Here is a 9,425-nt window from a genome sequence, read left to right as displayed (position 1 = left end):
GGGGGTTGCAAGCATAGGGGGGATGCTTGCCTTGGTTCCACTGTCTGATGGGGGGGTCTGCCCAGGTGAACTTTCCCTGTGAGTTTGCTGTCTTATTTCTGAGCTGTTCCATAGACTCCTGTAACTGCAGCTGTCTTTTCTGGAAAGAGCATTGGAGAGACTTTTTGGGGGAGTCTGTAACTGGGACGCCAGAAATGTAATCCACCCCCAACTTGAAGAGATTGTAAAAGAGCAGGTGGCAGGGTGAGGTTCCCTGTGCATTTGGTGTGTGTAACTTGCAGGGGGTCCATTCTATATACTTTTGAACCTGTGTCTGACATGTCCCCCCAAAAAACACTTCCCTGACTTGACCTTAGTCCTGTTGGGTTCACAGTGCCACAGTGGCACTAGTTCTGCTGGGCACATTGCACTGGTTCTGCTGGGCTTGCAAAAATGCCTCCAACCTTCAGTTTCTACTGCAGAGATTCTCTGGGACTTCGATTCTGTTCTGCATGGCTTCTGTTGTCCTTGCTTTTTTGCTGTTTTTCCCTCCATAGGAGCACCTTCTTTGGGGGGCTGTAACTTGGACCCCATAAATCCAATCCTCATCAAACTTGGAGGGCAAGTAGAGGAGAGTCATCTGGAGATCTCTTGCATGTTTGGCATCTTTAATTTGCACAGGATCCATTCTATACAATCCTGACCCTCATGAACCTGTGCTTGTCATTTCCCCAGAAAATGCTTTCCTGGGGACACCTTCTTTGGGGGAGCCATAACTCGAACCCCATAAATTCAATCCTCACCAACCTTGGCATGTAGGTAGAGGTGGGTTAGCCGGATATCCCTTGTGAGTTTGGTGTCTCTATCATGCTGAGGGGTGTTCTACCATGTCACAAACCTCACAAATGAAACTGGTTTATTTGTGATGTTTCATGGTTCATGAAGCTGGCATACCATGAACCATACCACATTTTCCCAGTTCATGCCCATCACTACTCAACACCAGTTCTCTAGGTGAAATCCATCTGGTTGTCCTCATGAATTACCCCTGCATTGACCCATGTGGATCTATAAGAACCAGATCATCACTGAGACAGTACCCTAAGACCACAATTGTACCTTTAAAGATTGACTACCTCTTTCAATAGTCTTTCAGTAGTCATGTATGGCTGCGAGAGTTGGACTATAAGGAAGGCCGAGTGCCGAAGAATAGATTCTTTTGAACTATGGTGCTGGAGAAGACTCTTGAGAGTCCCTTGGACTGCAAGAAGATCAAATCAGTCAATCCTAAAAGAAATCAACCCTGACTGTTCCCTGGAAGGCCAGATAATGAAACTGAAGCTCAAATACTTTGGCCACCAAATGAGAAGGAAGCACTCACTGGAGAAGACCCTGATGCTGGGAAAGATTGAAGGTCAAAGGACGGGGACGGCAAAAGATGAGATGGTTAGACAGTGTCATAGATGCAATGAACATGAAATTGAACAAACTTCAGAGGACGGAGGAAGACAGGAAGGCCTGGCATGATCTGGTCCATGGGGTCGCGAAGAGTCGGACTCGACTGTGCGACTGAACAACAACAACACTGATCCCTCCTTCCTAATGCTTTGTGTTTTGTATGTATTTTAGCTTCTAAAAGTTGTTTCAATGAGATACGTTTAGGAGAGGGTGTTTAATGTTTTTATAATGTATTATTTAAATTGTTCATTGCTTTGACCCTTGTAAGGGCAGAAAGGCAGGATATAAATTTTGTTAATAAATAAGATAGATGGGGAGGCACTACTGTTGGTGCCATGTCTCCAAGTGTGTATGAATGAAGCAAGCAGCCACTTAGGTGAAGCCAGTAACATGGATCTTTCCTATATATTTTCAGGCTAGGTGGGAAAAGTGAGAAGAAACCACTCGATTTGCACTGCTCACATAGTTACTGTTTCCAGGCTTTAATGAAGTGGCATGGGATAAACCCTTGGTGTCATGACTGGAGATGTTGAATAGCACCCTACTTAGAAGCATCTCTTTCAGAAGTTAATTGATCTCCTTCAGATATAGAAACCAGCCTTTATTATTGCTCTTGTGTGAGTCCCTTCTTAGCTACATTTGTCAAGACATCTCAGGAGAATGTTCCATTAGACTGGGCTTTGTTTAAGATCTTGAAGGTTTATTTCATTGCCCCTACCTACTAACTACTTTATCAAAGGCTGTATTTGCAGGAATGTTTTTGATGCTGTCAGGTTGATTTTGATATTTTTTTTCTAGCATTCATACACACAGTTCGTGTACACTTCATGCTGAGAAAATGTTATGTAATCTCTGTGGGGCCACTGCAAATGGAAGCATTTCCAGCTTCCATGGAGCACCTGTAGTGTTTGAATCAGCCTTAAGGTACATATAAGTAGGTGTATTGACTCTTCTGGGACCACTGATATTCTTCATGAGTTTGCCTAATGTGGAATCATTCTCACTCAATTTCCCATCTGTTCATCTTGCCAGTAATTTTATTTGCATCAGGAGTTGTTTTAGGAATAGTGTAAGGTTCTAAAGTACAGTTAGGAAGAAAGATGCAGTATTAATGATCTGGAAAGATGCATTTGGGGAACTGATAAACACATAATGTTGATGAGGACATAAAATGGAGGCTACCAGCTGTAAATAAAAAAATAATGCACAGTTAAGGGTAGAGTCTCTCCCCCTCCCCCAGATAATTGCATTTTCAGCCTGGCTTTCTTAACATCAGAAAGGGGTGGGGGGGAGTATTTATGCTTTACTGGCACGGCTGTCACGATCTGAGCTCTGGAGCACATTTCACCAGCAGACAAGTGAAAGCAAAGTGAAGTGCTTTCAAGAAGGAAAGGTGGGGAAAGCAGCATTAAAAAAACATTATGGGGAAGAATAAAAGAGATCATGAGAAAAAGAAACCAAGCTTTGCTGGGAAAAGGAGTCACCTCACTGCGTGAGTGCCCTAATTATAGAGAGAGAAAGGGAAATGCAGTTTCTTCGTGAATTTAAGGTGCCTTCTTGAAAACTCTCTAGAACTAAAGAATCTTGATGAGATTTTGTTTTATTGGTAGACCTGTACTTGCAGTTAAAAGGGGTGGGGGGAGCGAAAAGGGAAAGCTACCCCAGTTTCCAAAGGATCACGGCTGCGGCCGAGTTTTCATTATATCTTTTCCCCAAGAGGGTGATCGGATTAAATTACTGCAAATTCAGCCTGAACAAGACTCCCCCCCCCGTTTCCTGACCCCTCCCCGCAGTATAGGGGGGAAGGGAGCCTCAGCCATCAGCACCAGGAGACAGCAAGGCACGGTACGAGAGGGAGGAGAAAAGTGATCGACAGATTCAATGAGGAGAAGGCAGCCAACTGGCTTCCAGGGAGACTGGAGACAATTGATCTGCGGGAGCTGGCTCTGGCTCCTTCTTCAACGTGATGTGCAGCCCCCAGCGTCGTAGCATTGCCGCTCGCCTTCGCTGGCCGCAGAGTCTCGTTGTCGCCGCGGGGATCGTGCTAGATTTCGACCAAGCGAGCCAGAGTCCTCCGAGGAGGCTTCTCGTCCTTTGTATGGCATCATTGCACTGAGAAGCAGGCTGCTTCTGCAGTTATTCGGGCGCCGTCGGGTCCCCACGTGGACTGGCGGGTGCTGGTCACATTGGCAGGCGGGTGCTGCAGACTGAAGCGTGGGGAGCGGCGGCGGCGGCGGCAGCTCGAGACCGTCTTTGCCGAAGCAGGTCCGCACCGCCGTGAGGCTCGCTCGGTTGCAGCAGGGGCGAGAAAAAGGAAGCCGCGCCACCCTTTGCAGCGAAGCTCAGCGGCTGCAGCGGCGGAAAGATGCCGGCAGCTGCTGGCGACGGGCTCCTGAGCGAGCCCCCAGCGGCCAGCTTCGGCGACAGCGGGGGTGAGCCCACGACGCCTCCCCCTGGCCCGGAGGGAACTTTCCTGGCGGCCTGGGTCAACGCGGCGGCGTCCCGGGAGCGGCTTCGCGAATTCCAGCACATCAAGCGCGTTGGCAACTATCTGATCGGCAGGAAGTTGGGCGAGGGCTCCTTTGCCAAAGTGCGGGAAGGGATGCATGTAGTGACCGGAGAAAAGGTACTTATCCTCCCCCCTCCCCTTCCCGCTCCTCGGGGTAGCTCCCCTTCGTTCCGTGAGACCTAAAGCGGGGTCTCCTTCCTTGCGGCGGCCCCATCGGGAGCTGCCGGCCCAAGGGCAGCCGCCTTTATTCCAAAGAGGTGGACTGTCCCGGTTAATTTCTTGATTTGCAGCTGCCGAGAGCCGCCTTTGTCCCGCCAGTAATCTCGCTCTATGCACGCAGTCGAGCGGCTGCAGCTCCTCACTTCGCCTTCTACGGTGCCCCCAGCTGCTTCTCCCCATTTCCCCTCCCAGATACCGCTAGCAGTTCGCCCACAGGGGCCGCTGTTTATTAGTTTCCCACTCGTTCCACAACTTCTCCCCTTCGTTGCGACAGTACTGGATGTGGGCTGTAGCGCGGGCTTTTCGTAGCTGGGGCAGCGTGCTGCCACCAAACTCGCCCCCCACCCCCGTTGTTCCACAGGTTGGAAAAGGGGGAAGGCTTGTTCTTATCTGAATTTTAAAAAAAAACAAAGCTAATACACCAGGATCATACAGACGTCGAAGGAAAAATAAATAAATAAAACGAACTCCAGTAAAGGAAGCCGTGTGTTGCCTTGGCACGTTCGATATCTAGTTACACAACCGTATTCGCCGTGCCAGTCTATACATTGTTATTCTGTCATTTTCAAGCTGCTCATGAATGGCTGAGACAGAATATCCTAAGAGAGAGGGACTGGACCAAGATCACCCAGTAAGGCTTGGAGGTTTCTTTACATGGCTGAGTGGGGATTTGAACTCTAGTCTCAGGGCATATTCCAAGCTTCAAATCACCACACTGGTTCTCTTCTTGAGATCGGTTAGCTTGAGAAAGAACTGCATTGCTCCAGGCTACAAACTGTATCACGTTTAGCACTGGGAAAAGGCAATAGAATAGAAACACAATGTATTAGAAACTCTGGATTATTTCTTGAAAGAGGGCAACAGTGGCATTTTAGAAACCTGACCGTTTATTGTTTGGGAAGGCATTGTATTATGTTGGCACTGTACTAAGTATGCTCTGCATACCGTAAGGATGACTTAATTTCTGTTATTCTCCTGTGCTTTTTGCTGTTAGGTTTCCAAATGTAATAGCAAAATAATATAACACCTAATAATTTCTGCAGTTTGCTGTTTGCCAGCTGAAAACTGACTTTTGTGTTTAGAGGCTGTTGAATCTGATGCTGTTAAAACAAGGTAGTGTTTAACCTTGGACACAGAACACTGAGGTATAACATTCAGGAATATTTATGAAGGAATCCTTTCACTTTCATATTTCACAAATAGCAGCACTTATGTCACTTACCCTGAGATAACATAAGGCCATTTTAGGGATAATAAGGAAATACGTAATTTGAAAATGACTTGTCTGAAACATTTACAAACTCATTTGCCGGTTAGGTATGTAGTTTAAGGCTTGAATATTAGATTTTGGGTCATTACAGTGGTGTGTCACCTAATCTTCCAATTGCCCATGAGTGCTTAAAATGCTAACTCTGTAATTAATCCACTACCTTTCTAAAATGACTTTGTTTGCGTTTTTAACTGAGAGTAATCCCTATTAAAATGAATAAAATGCATAGAATCGGGCTGTTAGTTTGCATTTATAACTAGTTTCAGTTTATATTTAGTCAATAAATGGTTACTTTTCGGTCTGCCTCACAAATTCTTTGACATTTGAAGGTTCATGTGTTTCCTTTGAAGTAATAGTAGACATCATCTGGGTTCAGTGCCTCTTCTGGGCTCACTGGATGCTGCAGCTGAGCAGGTATAAATCAGAATAGTAATCTGGATGGGCAATAATTGGGAGTACTGTGTAAGAGCATAATAGAAATAAATATAGTTTAAGAAGCAAAATACATATTGCTTTTTAAAATTATTCATGTAGCTTGTGCATGTTTGCGCAGAAGTCTTACTCTCACATAAAAGCATATGCACATTCTGTTTCTAAAAGATCTTTATTGGTCACTAGAAGCCTTAAGCATCTTATTGGTCATCTTGTCCAGCCTCCTGCTCAGTGCAGGAAATCCAAAGGGAGAGTATCCCAATAGATGGCAAGAAGAGATGAAGAAGAATCATGCTAAACCCATTTCTTAGGAATGAGGAAAAAAAGAAAGAGGTGGCATTGTATGAAGGACATCAAGCCTTAAAGTTATGTATGTATATAACAGCTGACACTGGGTTAGCATACTGGATTAGAAGTGAATAGTTTAAGCCTTGGAGTAGGCTCTTTGTGTGCTTGGGAGAATTGAGCCTGCCTTATTGTCAGTCCAGTTCTCAAAGTGTGTGTGTGTGTGTGTGTGTGTGTGTGTGTGTGTGTGAAGTGCCATCAACTTGCTTACAACTTACATGAACCTATGAATTAATGACCTCCAGAATGTCATAAGAACGTAAGAGAAGCCAATGTTGGATCAGGCCAATGGCCCATCCTGTCCAACACTTTGTCACATAGTGGCCAAAAATACCAGGTGCCATCCGGAGGTCCAGCAGTGGGGCCAGGATACTAGGAGCCCTCCCACTGTTGCCCCCCTCCCAAGCACCAATAATACAGAGCATCACTTGCCCCAGACTGAGAGTTCCTATCTATACCTTGTGGTTAATAGCAACTGATGGACCTCTGCTCCATATGTTTATTCAATTCCCTCTTGAAGCCATCCATGCTTGTACCTGCCACCACCTCCTGTGGCAGTGAATTCCATGTGTTAATCACTCTTTGGGTGAAGAAGTACTTCCTTTTATCTGTTCTAACCCAACTGCTCAGCAATTTCATTGAATGCCCACAAGTTCTTGTATTGTGAGAAAGGGAGAAAAGTACTTCTTTCTCTACCTGCTCTATCCCATGCATAATCTTATAAATCTCAATCATGTCACCCCTCAGCCGTTGTTTCTCCAAGCTAAAGAGCCCCAAGCGCTTTAACCTTTCTTCATAGGGAAAGTGTTCCAACCCTTTTATCATTCTAGTTGCCCTTTTTTGTACTTTTTCCAATGCTATAATATCCTTTTTGAGATGTGGTAACCAGAACTGTACACAGTACTCCAAATGAGGTCGCACCATCGATTTATACAGGGGCATTATGTTACTGGCTGATTTGTTTTCAGTTCCCTTCCTAATAATCCCCAGCATAGCATTGGCCTTTTTTTTGCAGTCCCACACTGTCTCGACATTTTCAGTGAGTTATCTACTAGGACTCCAAGATCTCTATCTTGGTCAGTCTCTGCCAGTTCAGACCCCATCAACGTGTATTTATATTTAGGGGTTTTGGCTCCAATGTGCATCACTTTGCACTTGACCACATTAAACTCCATTTGCCATGTTGACGCCCACTCGCCCATCCTCGACAGATCCCTTTGGAGTGCCTCACAATCCTCCCCGGTTCTCACCACCCTGAACAACTTTGTGTCATCTGCAAATTTAGCCACTTCACTGCTTATTCCCAACTCCAAATCATTAATAAACAAGTTAAAAAGCATCAGACCAGTACTGATCCCTGTGGTACCCCACTGCTTACCACCCTCCACTGAGAAAATTTCCCATTTATACTCACTCTCTGTTTCCTATTAATTAGCCAGTTTTTGATCCACAAAAGGACTTGTCCTTTTATCCCATGACTATTGAGCTTACTTAGGAGCCTTTGCTGAGGAACTTTATCAAAAGCTTTCTGGTATCTGGTATCAAAAGCTTATCAAAAGTCAGGGTAAACATCTATTGGGTCCCCCTTGTCCACATGTTTGTTCACTCCCTCAAAGAACACTAACAGGTTAGTGAGACAAGATCTTCCCTTACAGAACCCATGCTGAGTCTGCCTCAATAGTTTTTGTTCATCAATGCGCCTACTAATTCTTTCCTTAATAACAGTTTCCACCAACTTGCGCGGAATCGATGTCAGACTGACTGGCCTGTAACTTCCCGCATCTCCTCTGGAATCCTTTTTAAAGATGGGAGTGACATTAGCTACATCCAGTCTTCAGGAATGGAGGCAGATTTTAATGAAAGATGACACATTTTTGTCAGGAGATCCACAAGTTCACAGTTGAGTTCTTTCAGAACTCTCAGATGTATGCCATCTGGGCCTGGTGATTTATCAGTTTTTAAGTTGTCTATCAGTCGTAGGACCTCCTCATCACCTCAATCTGACTCAGGTCTTTCAACACCCCTCCCGAAATCAGCGCTTCTGCAGTGGGAAGCACTTCTCATCTTCCACAGTGAAGACAGGGGCAAAAAATGCATTCAGCTTCTCAGCCATTTCCCTATCATTCTTCAGTACTTCTTCAGTCCTATCATTAACAGCCTTGTTCAGGTCTTGCAAACTGAGGGCCGTGGCTTCCTTGATTGAGTCAATCCAATTTTGATGCCTTCAACTTTTCCTAGCATTGTTGTCTTTTCCAGTGACTCTTGTCTTCTTGTAATATGACCAAAGTACTATAGTCATTTTGGATATTTTAGCTTCTAGGGAGAGAGTTCAAACTTTATTTGAGGTAGAACCCACTAATTTGTCTTTTTGGCAGTCCACGGTATCTGTAAAACTCTACTCAAGCACCACATTTCAAATGAATCAACTTTCTTCCTGTCTGCCTTCTTCATCATCCAACTTTCACACCCATAGTAATTATTGTGGTATGAGTTATCTTGATCTCGGTCATCAGGGGCACATCCTTACACTTGAGGATCTTTTCTAGGGCCTTCATGGCTGCTTTTCTAATTTCTTGGTTGCTGTTTCTCTTTTTGGATGATGATTGAGCCAAGGAACAGAGAACCTTTAACAATTTAAAGTTCTTAATTGTCATCCTTAAAGTTGTGTAATTCCTCAGTAGTCATCACTTTTGTCTCCTTGATGTTCAGCTGTAATCCTGCTTTGGCACTTTCTGCTTTAACATTCATCAGGAGTTATTTCAGGTGTTCACTGTTTTCTACCAGTAATGTGGTATCATCTGCATATCACAAATTGTTAGTGTTCCTTTCATCAATTTTCACTCCACCTTCATCTAAATCTAATCCAGTTTTCCTTATTATATGTTCTACATATAGGTTGAAGACATGCGGAGATAAAATAATCCTTGACTGACACCTTTGCCACTTGGGAACCATTCTGTTTACCCATATTCTATCCTAACAGTAGCCTCTTCTCCAGAGTATAGTGATGCATCAAAACAATCAGATGTTGTGGCACCTCCAGATCTTCGTGGTCTCTGTGCTTCACACCAATGGGATCTAGTGCGCCTGCGCTGGATCTGCCGGTGCCTAGCAAGCTCTTTTAAAAGGATTTTCGTGCCTAGCCCAACTGAGCATGCTCAGGAGCCCCAGCGAGCATGCCCAGAAGGGCAGGCACGGACATCCCGCCAGTTC

The 9,425-nt window shown here is 44.9% G+C and overlaps 1 protein-coding gene across 1 annotated transcript in view; it reads left to right on the top strand.

The window, feature by feature from the left end:
• Nucleotides 1–3,802: 3,802 nt before the first annotated feature.
• HUNK (hormonally up-regulated Neu-associated kinase) overlaps nucleotides 3,803–9,425 on the top strand; it is a gene marked incomplete at its 3' end in the record, with an annotated part of 81,356 nt that continues 75,733 nt past the window's right edge. Inside the window, exon 1 of the mRNA XM_015415608.1 lies at nucleotides 3,803–4,063. Within this exon, the coding sequence (XP_015271094.1) occupies nucleotides 3,803–4,063 (261 nt within the window). The remainder of the gene's footprint in view (nucleotides 4,064–9,425) is intronic.

This window comes from Gekko japonicus, unplaced genomic scaffold, assembly GCF_001447785.1.
Source record: "Gekko japonicus isolate JY-2015 unplaced genomic scaffold, Gekko_japonicus_V1.1 scaffold2682, whole genome shotgun sequence".
NCBI lineage: Eukaryota > Metazoa > Chordata > Lepidosauria > Squamata > Gekkonidae > Gekko > Gekko japonicus.
This window is presented reverse-complemented; position numbering and strand designations above follow the sequence as displayed.